The 16,602-nt window shown below is 39.4% G+C and overlaps 2 protein-coding genes across 2 annotated transcripts in view; both read left to right on the plus strand.

The window, feature by feature from the left end:
- Positions 1–5,926, plus strand: part of EPYC (epiphycan) — a 31,511-nt gene extending 25,585 nt beyond the window's left edge. Inside the window, exons 5-6 of the mRNA XM_021687523.1 lie at positions 1,087–1,182; positions 5,756–5,926. Coding sequence (XP_021543198.1) covers positions 1,087–1,182; positions 5,756–5,926 — 267 coding nt within the window. The remainder of the gene's footprint in view (positions 1–1,086; positions 1,183–5,755) is intronic.
- An 8,249-nt stretch (positions 5,927–14,175) lies between these two features.
- CCER1 (coiled-coil glutamate rich protein 1) lies at positions 14,176–15,405 on the plus strand. Its single transcript, XM_021687854.1, has one exon. The coding sequence runs from the start codon at positions 14,176–14,178 to the stop codon at positions 15,403–15,405; it is 1,230 nt and encodes a 409-aa protein (XP_021543529.1).
- Positions 15,406–16,602: the final 1,197 nt, after the last annotated feature.

Consider the following 16,602-nt stretch of genomic DNA (forward strand, 5'->3'; position numbering starts at 1 on the left):
CGAACATCAAGAACAGAGAGCAGAACTTGCATAAGGAGTGAGGCGCTCCCTGGAGTGCAAGTCTCTAAGGAGCACCTGGAAATGGTGTCAGCCAGACAAACTGCATTTTCCAAGAACTCCACTCGAGGCGAATATTCTATGTGGCTTAAAGGATGACAACTTGTGTAGGGTGTGGGTGGTGCCTTGAGGTAGAAGTCTTTTAAATTACCTTGTAAAAAGAATGGATTTGGTTAATCTTAGAAATTTTGTTTTCTAAGTGAAGAAAGCAAGTTTGGGGCTAGACGGTCTTGCTTAGAGTAACAGCATAGAGTATGAGAACACTCACCAACCAGCTTTCTTACCCACTCTTAACTGTATTCAAGCTGCTTTTCTAAATCTCTGTTAAACACATTTAAAATCCTGTTTGAAGGGACACAGGGAGAGTGCAGGGGGCTGTGTGGACCAATTAGCACTGAGCAATGGCAGAAGTCCTATTTCTGCACCCTGGTAGGCAACGGAGCTAGGACACCTCATTGTAGCCTGCCAAGGGTCAAAGTTCAGTCTCCCCATTCAGCTTTTGTTGGCATGGGTGGTGGTGAGTCACGGTTTGTTCTATGGTGGTTGGCTAGAGTAGACCTGTTATTGTCTAAATGTTTTTTTGGGTCTTGCTAGGCTGCCCTTTTCCTGGTACTTGTACTAGAGAGAACAGGATTTTGTTGGAGAGAAATTCTTTTTTCTCCATCCCTGTAACACGAAGGCCATTCTTCCTCTGCCTTACCCAAATCCTCCAAATCCTATGCAGAATGTCTTCTATGTGAAGACACTGCCTTGCTTATACAGAAAAAGTTAAGAGTGGGCAAAGCAAGGTTCTTTGTAGAGATTGAGAAGCACTTTACATTTTCATCAAGAAATATTCGCTTACAGTTAATTTTTCCAAAACTCATTTGACTTGTCTAGTGACCTGGAGAACCAATCTGCTTCATCTTTGCAAAACGATACCTTGACAGGCGTGTGTTATTTTACAAATAGTTGCATGAACAGGGAATGGAAAATACAATTGTGGTGCCGCTAATTTCCACTAAGTCTCTACATTTGGAATGTTTACAGGATATGTATGATCTCCATCACCTCTACCTCACCGATAACAATTTGGACCACATCCCTCTGCCACTCCCAGAAAATCTACAGGCCCTTCACCTTCAGGTAGGCTTCCACCAGTAAAGTATGCCCAACAGCTCCATGGAAAACAAAAGCAAAGAGGAGGAAGTCAGGAGACTAAAACTGTTTATAAATGACCTGTTGACACACTGTCACCATTTTTCTTCTTTTTCTCCTCTCATTCACTCGATCAGAGGGCAAGTTTTTTGTACATTCATGCCTGTCTATACTGATTTACTGATTGACCTTAGTCTTTAAAGATTTTCAGTCTTTGTCAAATCATAATGCATCTTTCTGGCACCCAAAATTACTTTTGAAAAAAAAAAAAACTGAAAACTTCATCTGCTGAAGAAATGTGTAAGACTTGGAAATGGAAAACAAAAATGGGAGAAAGGAAAATCTAATTAATTTCTAGTTTTCAAGAGAGGAAAAAAAATGTCAATTTTAGCTTTTAATTTTAGGTTTTATGTATTGAATTAAATTCAATCCTAGGGCATTCTTATCTGCTGAGAGATGACAGACTTCCATCACTCTGGATTAAGAAAATGTGTTTCCAATGTGTTTTCTAATTCTGAATTAAATTTTATTACTATTGTCTGTGATAATATTGACCCCACAAAGTAACTGCGTCTCTGATATTGTATTCAAACACAGTGGGCTTGTGTATACAATACGACATTTTAAAAAAAGTAATTGGCTTCATATTCCTTATTCTAAGGTTTAAAAGGCATTAAGTGCACCCTTTAAAAATCTCCCTTCTCATGACTACCTCACCAATATCCAGTATATAGCTGTTTTTAATTTACATTGTCTTCAATTTATATTTTTAATACTTATATAAAAATCCCCAATATTGATTCATTTCAAAATGTTTGCCAAAATACAGTATAGTAATTAAGAATGAAGGCTCTAGCAAAAGCAGATTCTCTGGACTGAAATTCTATTTCTAATACTATCTAAAGATTGGAAAAAATATCTGAGCCTCCCCGCACCACAGTTTTAGATTATGAAGTGAATAGTAGTTACTGGAACATGATAAGTACTTACATGTAAGGCACAGTTATTATTAACAGCAGGTACCTATTACCTATCAAAGGGAGTAGTACAGCACCTAGGCACTAAACCTTTTATTCCTCGTGGACCCTTTGTAATGAGAAGAGGGTCAAGCCATCAGAAAGATATAATGATTATAAACAATATGTCTCAAAAATGTGTGAAGCATAAACTATCAGAATTGAAAGGAAAAATAGACAATTCGACAATAAGTTGGATCTTCAATACTCCATTTTCAATAATAGAACAACCAGTCATAAGATCAAATAGGAAATAGTTCAAGAACACCTTAACAACATCTTAAAAATTAACTAGACTTAACAGTCGTCTACACAGCATTCCACCCAACAACAGCAAAATATACATGGTTCTCAAGGGTTCAATGAACATTTTCCAGGATAGGTCATATACTAGGTCACAAAACTAGCCACAAAAAATTGAAAAGAACTGAAATCATGCAAAGTACTTTTCTGATTACAATGTAACTAAAATAGAAATCAACAACAAAGAAAATTTGGAAAATTCACAAATATGAGGATATTAAACAACACTTGCCCTAATAAGCAATGAGTCAAAGAAGAAATCTAATAAATCATTTAAGCAATGCCATAGGTAACAAAATTGATATACAAATATTAATTGTATATGTATACACTAGAAATGAACAATCTGAAAATGAAATTAAGAAAACAATTCTATTTATACTAATCACAAAATAATAAATCACCTAAGAATAATTTTAATCAAAAAAGTACAAGATTTGTAGACTGAATGCTACAACATTTTTGAAAGCTTTCTGCACAGCAAAAGAAACAGTCAACAGAGAGAAGAGATAACCTATAAATGGGAGAAGATATCTACAAACCATACATTTGATAAGGGGTTAATATCAGAAATATGTACAGAACTCAAATAACTCAATAAATAAATCAATTAAAATATTGGCAAAGGACCTAAGTAGACATTTCTTAAAAGAAAGCAAACAAATAGCCAACAGGTATATGAAAGGATGCTCAACATCATTCATCATAAGGGAAATGCAAATCAAAACCACAATGAGATGTCACCTCACTGAATGGCTATTATCAAAAAGATCAAAGATAACAAGGTTGACAAGGTTGTGGAGAAAAAGGGAACCCTTGCGTGCTATTGGTGGGAATGTAAGGGGTACAGTCATTATAGGAACTGGTATGGCGGTTCTTCAAAACGTTCAACAGAACCACCATATGATCGAGCAATCCCACTTCTGAGTATATATCCAAGGGAAATGAAATCGGTATCTCAAAGAGACATCTGCACTGTCATGTTCACTGCAGCATTATTCACAATTGCCAAGATATGGAAGCAATCTATGTGTCTCTCAAGGGTGAATTTACCTTACCATTTCCTATAATGACTGTACCCCTTACATTCCCACCAATAGTATGCAAGGGTTCCCTTTTTTTCCACAACCTTGTCAACCTTGTTATCTTTGGTCTTTTCGATAATAGCTATTCAGTGAAGTGGCATCTCATGTATACAATGGGATATTATTCATTCTTTTAAAAAGAAAAAAAATTTTAAAAAAAGAGAAAATTCTGCTATTTGCAACAACATGGGTGAGAATATTATGCTAAGTGAAATAAGCCAGACACAGATGGACACATATTGTAAGATCTCACTTATATGTGGAATCTAAAAAGTCAAACTCAAAGAAGCAGAGAGTAGAATGATGCCAGGACTTGGGGACTGGGGGATATGGGAACATGTTAGTCAAAGAATATAAAGTTTTAGTTATTCAGAATGAATAAGTTCTGGAGATAAAATGTAATACAGCATGGAGACCATAGTTAAGAATATCCTATTGTGTACTTGAAATTTGTTGAGAGTAGATCTTAAGTGTTCTTACCAGAAACACAAAAAAGGTAACCGTGGGAGGTGATGGAAATGTTAATTAGCTTGATTGTGGTAATCATTTCACAATGTAAACATATATCATAACATTATTCTGTACTCCTTAAACATATATAATTTTATCTGGGGAGAAACAGATCTAAATAAAGGAAAGATAGTCCATATTCATGGTTTGGGAGATTTAATAATGAGATGGAAATACTCCCCAGATTGATCTACAGATCTTTTATATAGAAAGTCACAGGTAATCCACTAAATTATTTGAACGAATAAATGAGTTCAGCAATGTGGCAGGTTATAAAATCAATATAAAATATCAATTGTATTCAATACACTAGCCATGAATTAAACCACAATGAGATACCACTTCACATCCACTTGGCTGGCTAAAATAAAATAGACAGATAATTACAAGTGTTGGTTAGGATGCAGAGAAAATTGGAACACATATATTGCTGGTAGGAATCGAAAATAGTGCAGCTACTTTGGAAAAGTTTAACACTTCCTTGAAATATTAAACATAGAGTTACTATAAACCCACAGTTCAACTCGCAGGTATATACCCAGGAGATCTGAAAACATATGTCAACACAAAACTTGTTTGCAAATGTTCATAGAAGCATTATTCATAAGAGTCAAAAGTAGAAAAAAAATCCAAATTTCTAATAACTGATGAAAGGATAAAAATGTGGTATATCCACACAATGGAATATTATCAGACAATAAAACACAAAGAAGTACTGATACATGGTACAAAATACATAAACCTTGAAAATGCAATTCTAAGTAAAAGAACCCAGCCACAAAAGATGATCTATGATTCCATTTACATAAAATATCTAATATAGGAAAATCCATAAAAACAGAAGTAAATTAGAAGTCACCATGGGCTAAAGATACGGGAAAATGGAGGTAGGGGGGAGTAATTGCTAATATCTACAGGGTTTAACATGTTCTAAAATTAAATTATGGTGAAAAATATTAATTAAAAAATTTAAAAATTAAATTAAACTATGGTGATGGTTGCACAACTCTGTAACTATCTTAAAAACCACTGAACCATATACTTAAAGAGAAGGAATTTTATGGTATGTGAAATATACTCAATAAAGTTGTTTTTAAATATGTATTTCTGGGCCCTGCTTATCTTCCTGATAGTTGCTCACTTTCTCCCTCGCTCTACTTCAGCCATGTTGACTCTTTTCCCATTTTTGAACATTCCAAGGTAATTACTCAGACTGAACGTGGTCTTCTCTCTCCCTGCAATGTTCCTACCTTGGCTCTTTCCATGCCCATGTATTGTTATTCCATTCTCAGCTCCACTGCTCTCTCTTTAAGATAACTTTCCACAGTTACCGCTCTTCCTTTGCAGTACCCATCAGTTTTAGAAATAGCTTTTTCTTTACATTTGTTTTCTCACCTCCATATTTTGCATTTCTACTACTGAAGTGCGAGCTGCTTTAGGGCAAGCCTGTATCTACTTTGTGCTTCAGTGATTTAATCCCCACAGCCTAGAAAGTGCCCAAGGCATAATGATCCCATAACATGCATCTTTGGATAAGAGAAGCAACAAAAGAATTAAAATGGGGATGAAGCAAAATGGACTGTGTTATTAATCAATATTAAGCATATGTTATATTTTGCCTTATCATTTATTGTTCATCTCTTTTAGAATAACAACATTTTGGAGATGCATGAAGATACTTTCTGCAATGTTAAAAATTTGACTTATATTCGTAAGGCGCTAGAGGACATTCGATTGGATGGAAACCCTATCAATCTCAGCAAAACTCCTCAAGCGTACATGTGCCTACCTCGTTTGCCTATTGGAAGTCTTGTCTAATTTGAGATAATGGTTAGCATTATGATGCCCACTATAACGGAACAATTCTTACTCCTCTCTTCAAAAACAGAAACTCAGCATGATACTTTCAAATTGTGTTCTAAAAAATGATATACAACTAGAAGTTTTAAGATATGATGACAATTTAGCAAGTTAAGCAAACACCAGGTGAGTCAGGAATAAAACCAAATGGTGTACAGTAAGAGCAAAAATAAATGATAACAAATATTTCATAGGTACTCTTGTAAATCACATGTAACTTGCAAGTTTTAAGGATTTATATCCCATATAATTTCAAGTTAAGTCTAATAAAGAAAAATACAGAATGAACACGTTAGGTGTATTGCCAAGATTTAGATGTTTTTAATTAAACTTTTCTATTCCTTTTTTTTTTTTTACTAAGGCATGTTTCTGTTTCCCAATTTATTAATGAGAATGAAGGAGAGAATAAAAGAATTTGAAATTTACAATGGCCTTGTGGGAAAATATTCATTATAATCACAACATGCAAATAATCATATCCAACAATATAACACATAGCTTCAGTTTTTGAATAATATTTTATCACCTTAAAGATCTGACAACTCATTTTAGACCCTTGCCTAAATGGCAATTTATTGGTATATCTCATAAGATGGAGGTGCTGTAGGAGGACCCTACACTTGTCTCATCCCTCGAACACAACTAGATAACTATCAAATCATTCTGTTGGTATATTTCTGTGCCTGTGAACAGAACAAAATTTAGAAAATGGAAAAGAGACGATGATATGATCACCACACTAGGGAAGAAGCTAAGGAATGCCTGCTAAGGAAAGTTGATCTTTCTAAAATGTACGGTCATCATACAGGGACATGGTTACAAACTGAAAAAAGACAAAGGAACATACAATGAAAGGTGATATTCCTTCCAGCTGCAAACCTCAAGTTCTACTCCCAAGAAATAACTAGGCAATGGTTTCTTGCATGCTTTTGTGAAAGTTTCCATGGGAAACAAAAACTTGTACGTAAGCCATTTCCCTTTTTTTAAAGTTTTATTTATTTTAGAGAGAGAGCGAGAAAATGGGAAGTTTTCTGTTGAAAGGAAGAGTGTGAGCAGGCAGAGAAGCAGGGGGAGGAGGGGGAAGGAGGGGAAAGAATCTGGAGCAGACTCTGTGCTGAGCATGCAACCCAACCTACAGGGCTCAGCGGGGCTCAACGTGGGGCTCAGTGTAGGGCTCCATCCCACGACCCTGAGATCATGACCCTGAGATTATGATCTGAGCCAGAAACCAAGAGTCGGACGCTTAACTGACTGAGCCACCCGGATGCCCCAAACAATTTCCCTTTTTTATACAAATATACATGTGCAGGTGTTACACACATACACATCACCAACATGGATTTTTAAATACAAGAGATAATCACTCTTCTAAATCTTGCTTCTTTCACTTAAAAATATTTCTTGATGATTTTTCCATATCAGCACATAGAGTGCTACTGATTCTGAAAAGCACATATCAGCCCATTACATGAATGAGCATTTTATTTTTTTTTATTTACACTAAAACTGCAAAGACTATCCTTGTGTAAACATAAATAGCTTTGTGTACATGAGAGAGTACATCTATGGATAAATTCATAGAAGTGGAATTCTGGGTCAAAGAGCATATTATTTTAAATTTTAATAAATATTACTAGATTGGCCTTCAAAGATGTTAGACCCATTCACACTTTCACCAACAGTGTGGGAGAGTGCATGATTCTGTACAACATCACTAAAATGGTTTAATATCACACTTTTTCATCATTGCATAATCTATTTCTGAATTAATCTATTAAAGTAAAAAAAGGGACAATTGGTAATTACACACCTCTAATTTTTAAAAACATACAATATATATTTTTATTTTCAACTATCTCTTTCAGGCAAATATATTTCTTCATCTATATTATCTGAATTTTTCTCATTACTCCATATCATCTGTCAGATGCCATTATTTGTAGATACTAGAGCTAAATCCCGAATTTCTGCAGTGCAGTGATTGAAGAGAATTGTTCTCATGTTTCTCCACAGTAGATGCATACTCATTTCCTTGTTTCAGTTTAAAATACAAATACTGATATGTTTGTCATAATGAAAAATATCTATTAATTTTCTTGAGACCTATGGGGAAAACTAACCATGCACTCATTTAATCATTTAATCATAATTAATCATAATATCCTATACCTCCAAAGGTGTAGGATATTCTATGACCAACAGATGGCGCCTATCTTTTTGGTTTCTCAAAGTTATAAAACTTAAAAAAGAATAACCATCAACCCATCATTATAAACCAGTGATATTAAATATGGAATTTTCATTTTGACTTTTTAGATATACTCCCTCATAAATACAGTATCCTGAATCAGACTAAAAGTAGAATTCTAACATTGCAACTGCTGAGTTTTCTATTGTTGCCTTTAAAAAATTGGCACAAAATCAGCAGCTTATTATCTCTCAGTTTACAACGGTCAAAAGTCCCATGTGATTCAACTGGGTTCTCAGCTTAGCATTCCACAGGTGCCAAGGGCCAATAATGATTTTAGAGACCTATGAAAATGTTTTCATTTCTTTTAACATAAAAGAAAGCAAGATAATAATAATGATGATAATGAAAATAAATATGGAGTAATGAACCTAGCCTGGTTTATATTTACCCTTATTGCAACAAGTCATAAAATAGAATTTTTATTTTTATTTTTTTATGGAGGAAGGGGCTCATGAAAAAGTCATAATGAGGCCTTACCCACAGGAACCTCACTGATGATCTTAGATCTCCCCGCCAATAGTCTGGAAACCACTCTGTCCTCACAGCCTTCCCTGAACACTGTTATTACAAAATTGAGGGGTTGTAGCAAAAAGTGAAGTGAATTAAAATAACGGGAGGAAAAAGGGCATTATTATGTGAACATATAGGGCCAACTGACATGTTCCCAGGAGTTATGGCTTCCTACTCACAAGGCTTCTCTGCAGATTTAATTCACCATGATTTCTAGAAGGACAAAGTGCTACCATAGTCCTGAAAATGTGATGACAACATTTTAGTATTCCTTCTAAATGCATCCTATTTCCGGGGCCATTTCCAACACCTCACATTCTTAACTGAAAGCTCTAATTCTAAAACTGATCCCTGATTAAGTGCTGTACTTTTTAATAAACTTTTTTTTCTTTATTCAATTGTTACACATGTTTATTTTTCTCAAATATTACAGGTCATTTTTCACGGGGGGGGGAAGCACTTCATTCTGTTGCCCATAACATAGTGTACTTTAAAATTACTTATGTTTATTACATTTCCATGCTAACAATTCCTAATTAATCATTACTAACGACACGTTTTTCAAACGTCATGACTACAATATGTTAGGTTAATTCTCTGAAAATCCTGAGTAATTAAAAGGTTAATAATATTTTCAAAGGGTGATAGTGAATAATACCTACACATAGTACTATTATGGGTGCAAATTCCCATCCTCCTTAAATCTGCAGAAACTGTCTTTGTGGTTACCTCTTTACAGAGTTAAATTTCTCTTCATAATTTACTTAAGTGACATGAGAATTCATTAATGGAGAAGTGTCACAATGTTACTCCCTGATGCACAACACGCCTCACCAATTTTCCAACTAACCCCACAACTTCCCAAATTATCAAGAGAAAGAAATGAGTTAATTTCATCTCACTTTTTAAAAAGCTGGGAAGGTTTAATACCTTGTATTTAGCTTCTATGACCAACAGATGGCGCCTACCTTTTTGGTTTCAAGTGACTGTACATGGTTATCTTCAGAGTTGCAAAAGGCAAGTTTTTGAGAGTGTATAAAATGCATTCCGTTTATTTATTTTTTCATATCCCATAGAACTTAGCTGGTTACAAAGATGGATCTAAAAAAATATTTGTTGAATTTTATTTATCTGACCAATTTCTCAGGTATATCCAACTTCTCTCTAAAAAATTTTATTTATAAGTTTAATTAGCTGAGCCTTGCTTTCCAAAAGCCAATTGAAAAACGCTAAATCTAATACATATACCCAATTACACTGCACCAGAATAAAGGGTAATTAACATTGGCAATCTGGAATAGTTTAAATATGCCATTCTTGATAAATATAAAAATGAAGTACCTATCTTCTCATAGTTTGTTTTGTATAGCGTGCTCTTGCTGACTGAATCTTGAATGAGTTACTACTGCCACCAAGTGTTAGAATTCATCCTTTTCAATTCACACAAATGCACAAAAAAAATAACACCAAGATAGTAGTGTGTTTTCAACTTAACAGTTTAATGTCCTATGTAACATAAAGCATAGCCTAACCTATGCTGTCATACAGCATTTAATGGAATTTCAAAATGCTGCATGCCATTAAAATCTCCCAAATAAAGTCATAACTAGTTACTATGAAGGACATATTGAACTCAAGTTGGTCTGTGTGGTGAACAGACTCTAAGGTAATCCCCCAGTGAACTTCCTACTTCTTGGTATTCATGTCTTTGTGTAACCTTCTCCCCTTGAATGCTGCTAAGACCCGGGTCTTGCTTCTAACCAATAGAATAGGACAAAGATGGTGGATGTCACAAATGTCCATGTCAAGCCCATACTATGATACATACGCACGTGTGTGTGTGTGTGTGTGTGTGTGTATTTTCATTGTGCTACGAAGCACTAAGGAGATCTGCTTTGCTGACTTGATGGAATGAGCAGCCCTACTGAGAAAGCCCATGGCAAGGAAGTGAGAAGAGTCTCTAAGAATGGCTGTTGACCCCCAGGACCTATGGGTGGCCTCCAAATCTAAAGGCATTCCCCCAGCCAACAGACAGCTAAAAGGCAGGGCCCTCACTTATATAGCCACAAGGAAATAAATTCAGCCCATAACATTTTCCCAAATGGACCACCCCAGATGAGAACCCAAGCCAGCCAGGTGCCTTGACCTTAGCCTGGTGAGACCCTGAGCAGAAGACTTGACTAAACTATTCCTGGACCCCCTAACACCTGAAAACTCTAAGATAATAAATGCATGTTATTTTAAGTAAGTTTGTGAGAATTTGTTACACAGCAGTAGAAAACTAATACTACATACTAAAACATTTCATTTGGCAGTATTTAAAGAATATGGGCCAATTAAAAGAGGTCTTTAAAAATTCCTTAATTGCATTTCTGAAAGTTATGTTTAACACGCTATGGTGGTAATTTTCTTGGGTGATTTGCCAGTACATGACCAATTTGAATTACAATGTCAATCTACCGGAAAAAAAAAAAAACTAAAAATCATAAATCATAATTTTCTGCTTCTCTTAAGAAGAGTAAGGATGGAGCAAGAACAATACCTTGTTAACGTTCTTTAATAAGGAGAATTAATACGAAATGTATGTCACCATGGAAAAAAATTGTACAAAAACAATGTCTTTAATTATCTGTGAGTTAATCCCTTTAAAACAAAGAAGAAATTGATGAGAATTCCATTACAGCAACATGGTCAATTTCTAACGTTCCCAATTAAAACCCAGTATGTATAACACATATGTCCTCAGAAAAATAAATCTGCAGTATCAGCATTCCAATTTGAATTAAGTAGAGTAAGGGGAGAGTAACCACCAAATGTGTGATTCTACATCCAGAAAGGGACACTGGGGGCTAAAAGTGTCAGTATTCTGCACTTTGAGTTAAGCAGGCTTGTCTCCAGCAAACCACAGAGCAAACAAAATTGAATGAAGCCTGTGGAGTCTACAGGTCCCGTGGCAATGGTTGGAGTCCTGATCCAAGATCCCCCACCCTGTTCTCAATTTTCAACCAGGAAGGCATAAATGACCTTTGCAGGCTTCGGGGCTTTCCCACATTTACTTCTCTGTCATGTACAGGAGGCCTGCATAGACTCGGGTTCCCAGTGGGCAATGTTCCATTTTCCACAATTCCACTCACCACAGGAAAGCAATAAAAGGATATACTCTGGGATGGTTTTCTCTAGGATTGAGCCTGGTAGCTCGTCCTTGATGTTTCTAATAAGTGGGACAAGAAAAGGGGACAAGGGCAGGGATGCTGATTTTGGCATCACCCACAGGGTTGGTTATCTTTATATACACTGTACCAACTTCTCTTAAAGTCCTGAAGTATTTAAGTATGACAATGATGATAGCTAACAGCTACTGTGTGCTCGTGGGGTACCCACACTAGCTGCTTTAATGAAGTACCTTACTTAACCTTTAACGTAACTCTATGGAATAGGCATTGTAACTGTATTCTTTTTTTTTTTTTTTAAGATTTTATCCATTTATCTGACAGAGACACAGCGAGAGAGGGAACACAAGCAGGGGGACTGGGAGAGGGAGAAGCAGGCTTCCCGCTGAGCAGGGAGCCCGATGTGGGGCTCGATCCCAGGACCCTGGGATCATGACCGGAGCTGAAGGCAGACGCTTAACGACTGAGCCACCCAGGCGCCCCGTAACTGTATTCTTGATGTGGGTTAGGAACCTGAGATTTACAGAGGTTCATCATTGCTGAATTGAAGTTGAAGCACATTTTCATTAACAGATTTCAATTTTTTTTGAGCAGTTTTAGGTTCACACTAAAATGGAGTAGGTTTCCCATATAGAGAGATTTTCCATGTAGTCCTTCTCCCCACTCATGCAGAGCTTCCCCCATTACCAACATCCGTGCCCCCCCAGAATGGTACTTTCCTTTCAACAGATGAACCTACACTGACATATCATCATCACCCAAAGTCTACAGCTCACATTAGGATTCAGGCTTGATATTGTACATTTTATGGATTTGGATGAATGCATAATGACATATATCCACCATTATAGTATCACTCAGAGGAGGTTCATGCTAATTTAAATCAAAGTCCATATTCTTAACCTTAATGTTATAAAGACTCCCAGTGTATGTGTTGTCTGATAGACAAAGCGACCCACCAAAAGACATAATTGGCATATTTGTATTCTCAAGAATAAACCCACTGTATACATCCTGGTACTATTTATTTAATCAGTGGATATTTGCATGCTATGTTACAGTTAGCAAAGTGTTTTCCCAAAGGATTTCGTGTACTCATCACAAGAGTCTTACTTAAGGCAGATGGGCAGTATAGTGCAGCCACGTGGTTAAGAATTTGGTTCGGGGGCCAAAGAGGCTTAGGTTTAAATACTAGGCCCAAAGTTCCTTGTCCCCACGACCTTGGGTATATTAACCTCTCAATTTCCTGATCTGTGAGGCGTGGTAACAATGCCTACCTCACAGAGCCTATAGGTGTTAGGATTACGTGCCATGAGCCCATGATTGCTGCAAGGACATGCAATAAATGTTCGTGGTCGTGTTTCACGTATGATGTACTACAACCCCCAAGAGTTTGAAGAGTGTGCACAGGCCATAAGGTAAGGAGTGGGGCCCAGTTTTCTGACTCTAGGGCCTTTTCCTCTATCCCCTCGACCTCCAAAGGTGTAGGATATACGTTTTCCAAAATACAAGTTCTCCCCCCCCCTTCCAAGGGGTTCAGCTAAAGGTCCATCATCTTTATCCCCGCACCTCCAGGTGGCACAAAGGTTTCAAATTAACTGCCCCAAACGTTGTCTGAGTTGGGAAGCACAATCCCAGCCTAGGGCCCTCTTTCCCTCTTTCAAAAACTGCGTCACAAGCCCCCTGCGAACATTCACGGGGCACCTCGTTCCACCCGGAACCCCCCTCCTCGCACAGGGAGAACGACCTCGGCCCCAATTGGCTATCGCCCTGGGCAACCAAGGACGCGGTGGGTACGCGGGGGCTCCGGCCGGTATTTAAAGGCTGCCGCTGCCCGCGCCACCTCAGTCCCGCCAGGACGGCGACGGTGAAGCACCTGGGTTGGGAGGGAGCAGCAAGGTAACGCGCAACCCCTGCCTCCCCGGTTCCCAGCCCGCGCCTCCGCCGAGGCGGGTGTGTGTGGGACCCGGGAGCGGGTCGCACCGTGCGTCGCCCACCAACACCTTCCTCCCCCACCATCCTTACCCAGCCCCAGTCCCGCCCAACCCACCTGGGCAAGACAACTTGGGTGCGAAGGACAAGAGATTACGAAGGAAGAGCGATCGAGCAAGCGGAGAAGAGGGAGAAGAGGGCTCCTCCGGGAGAGAAAGGCGCCATCCCGGTAGCAGGCACGTGGGGCTGCGCAGACTGACGAGGCTCTGCAGAGCTTCGGATCTGGCCAACCGACGACATCTTCTAGGACGCTTCCACTTAGACCTCCGGGAGCTCCCTGAACGATGACCCAGACCCTCGACAAAAGGGAGGACCCTCTCAACCTGGGCGGCGGCTGGGCGTCCTCCGCCCCGTTACGTACCTGGTCTACCTGCCACCGACGGCGCAGGGGCGCTCCGATATACAAGCGGCGCCACCGCTATGGTCCCAAGTCTGAGTACGAGCCCCCCAGGAAACAGCCGAAGCAACAGCACGGTCCGGGCCCTTGGTTCCAACCACCCCGACGGCCCTATTGGGCCGTGTGCTCTAACTGGGGGCGCTGGGGAGGGCCCTGGCGCCCACCTCCAGCGGGATGCTGGAAGCCTCCTGGCCGAGTGCAAGTGATCCGGGTGTTTGGTCTGCACCCGCTCTGCCTCTGCTGCTGCTCCTGCTGGCGCGGGCCCTGGAACCCCGGCTGGGCGAGGCCCCCCGGCAGGAAGAAGCGCTGGGGCCGCAGGGGCCGCGGCCTGCGCCGCCACCCTCGCCGCTCCTTCCCGAGGAGCCCGCCCGTGGATCTGAGCACGCTGCTACGGCCAGTCAACCTGTACGGGTGGCGGGCCCCCGGCATGCGGGCGCCGCGCAACACCACCCAGTTCATCATGAACCAGATCTACGAGGACATGCGGCAGCAAGAGAAGCTGGAGCGCCAGCAGGAGGCGCTGCGGGCGCAGCAGGCCCAGGCGCGCGGCGCGGCCTCCGCCGAGGGCTCCCCCGGGGACGACGCGCCCCCCAGCGGCGGCGCGGAAGACGCGGAGCCGCCGGAAACTTTGTACAGCTTCGTGCAGAATCCCTCTTGGGTCTTCGGTCCCGACCCCGACGAGGAAGACCAGTCTCCAGCCGCACAGCTCGGGGAGGAGGAGGACGACGACGAGGAGAAAAAGGAGGAGGAGGAGTGTGGCGAGGAGGAGTGTGACGAGGAGTGTGACGGGAAGGAGGAGGACGAGAGCGAGGAGGAGGATGAGGAGGCAGAGGCCGAAGATGAAGAGGAGGTTGAAGAGGCTGACTGTGTGGAGGAGGGGGAGGAGGACGAAGAGGAAGAGGAAGAGGAGGATACAGAAGAGGAAGAGGAGGGGGCGGAGGAAGAGGAGCAGAGAGAGGAAGAGAATCATTTACCTCTGGAAATGCCTTTATCATTCTTAGTGGGGGCTGAGGAAGAGAGAGATAACTTTATCAACTGTACTTATTTAAGCCCCAAACAGATAATTCCCAAAGTGCCACAGGAAGCTCTCCTCATGGTAGAGGACATTAACTGTTAGACCTCAGGAAAGGGATTGAGAATGGAATGGAACTGATTTGAGGCTAAAATAGATTAGCAACTTACTAAAAAAAAAAAAACGAATTAAAAAGTGAGTTCCATTAATAAACATACCTATGTAAACCCCTTCTTTGGCCATTATAAAATGTTTAAAAATTGGCGTGTTTCTTCATGACTACGGGTGGGGGAGGGGGAGCTTTCAAATATAATTTAATTGGAAATGATTAAAGGCCAAATATTTTATTACTGCAGTTTGAAGAGTTTCATTTGGTGTTTTCCCTTCTAGACACTTGAGATTTTTTTTTCTTTTTTTAATTCTGGCAATGCTGAATTTATTTATTTATTTATTTGGTAACAAATTTATTCATCTGTCTACTTAATGAGCTTGGAATCCACAGATATTTTGACTGTTACATGCTTAAGAAGCACATGCCATGGCTATTGAATGCGTATCAGTGCTCTTAACATAATAGTGAAACCATTGAAAAATATTTTTCCTTGTAGATTCTCCACCTTCAGAGTTCATTTTTGAGGGTTGTATTTTGATAACCCCATTCACAGTCTCTTGTGGCATTGCTCATTTATATTCCTTGTTCCACAGTGCTATGGATCTTCCTCAGAAGAACATGAAGTTGCTTCTGTGGAACTGGTTATCTGCCATGGCCTCAACAACCCATAAATCCATGCATGAGAGGATTCCCCATGGTCAGAAGTCAACTTGTACATCTAGTTAAAATCCAAGGTAACTGCAAACAGTGGAACATAGCTTAGATTTTGAAGCCATGTTTTGAAGCCATGTTCCTGGATATATTCCTTGTCATAAGTTCACAGGAACCATAACAATAGTTTTTGCAGAATGGATTTTTTTTTTAAGGATTATTGGCCTTTGGGGGGTGGAATATCTTATTTCTTTCCCAGTTTGTCTTCCTTAGAAAGGAGAGTAAAACAAAGATGTGTAAGTACAAGTATGTGGGAGCTAGTTTCTAATGTCTAAACAATTACCTATGGAGAATGCATTACTCAAAGCAATAGCTTTCATTTAGACATTTTTAGGAAGTAATAATACATTTCCTCCTGGGCACTTAATTCTCATAACTTGATAAAAGGTTCCATCCATAGCATATTTCCAGGCTATCCCTAGATGAAGAATTTGAACCTACTTTCTCAAAAATTACATTTTTTGACCAACTGTACTTCT

This window comes from Neomonachus schauinslandi, chromosome 5 (assembly GCF_002201575.2).
Source record: "Neomonachus schauinslandi chromosome 5, ASM220157v2, whole genome shotgun sequence".
NCBI lineage: Eukaryota > Metazoa > Chordata > Mammalia > Carnivora > Phocidae > Neomonachus > Neomonachus schauinslandi.

Excerpts from the sequence above, each read along its gene's own strand:
- CCER1 (XM_021687854.1), top strand. The coding sequence starts at position 14,176 with ATGACCCAGACCCTCGACAAAAGGGAGGACCCTCTCAACCTGGGCGGC.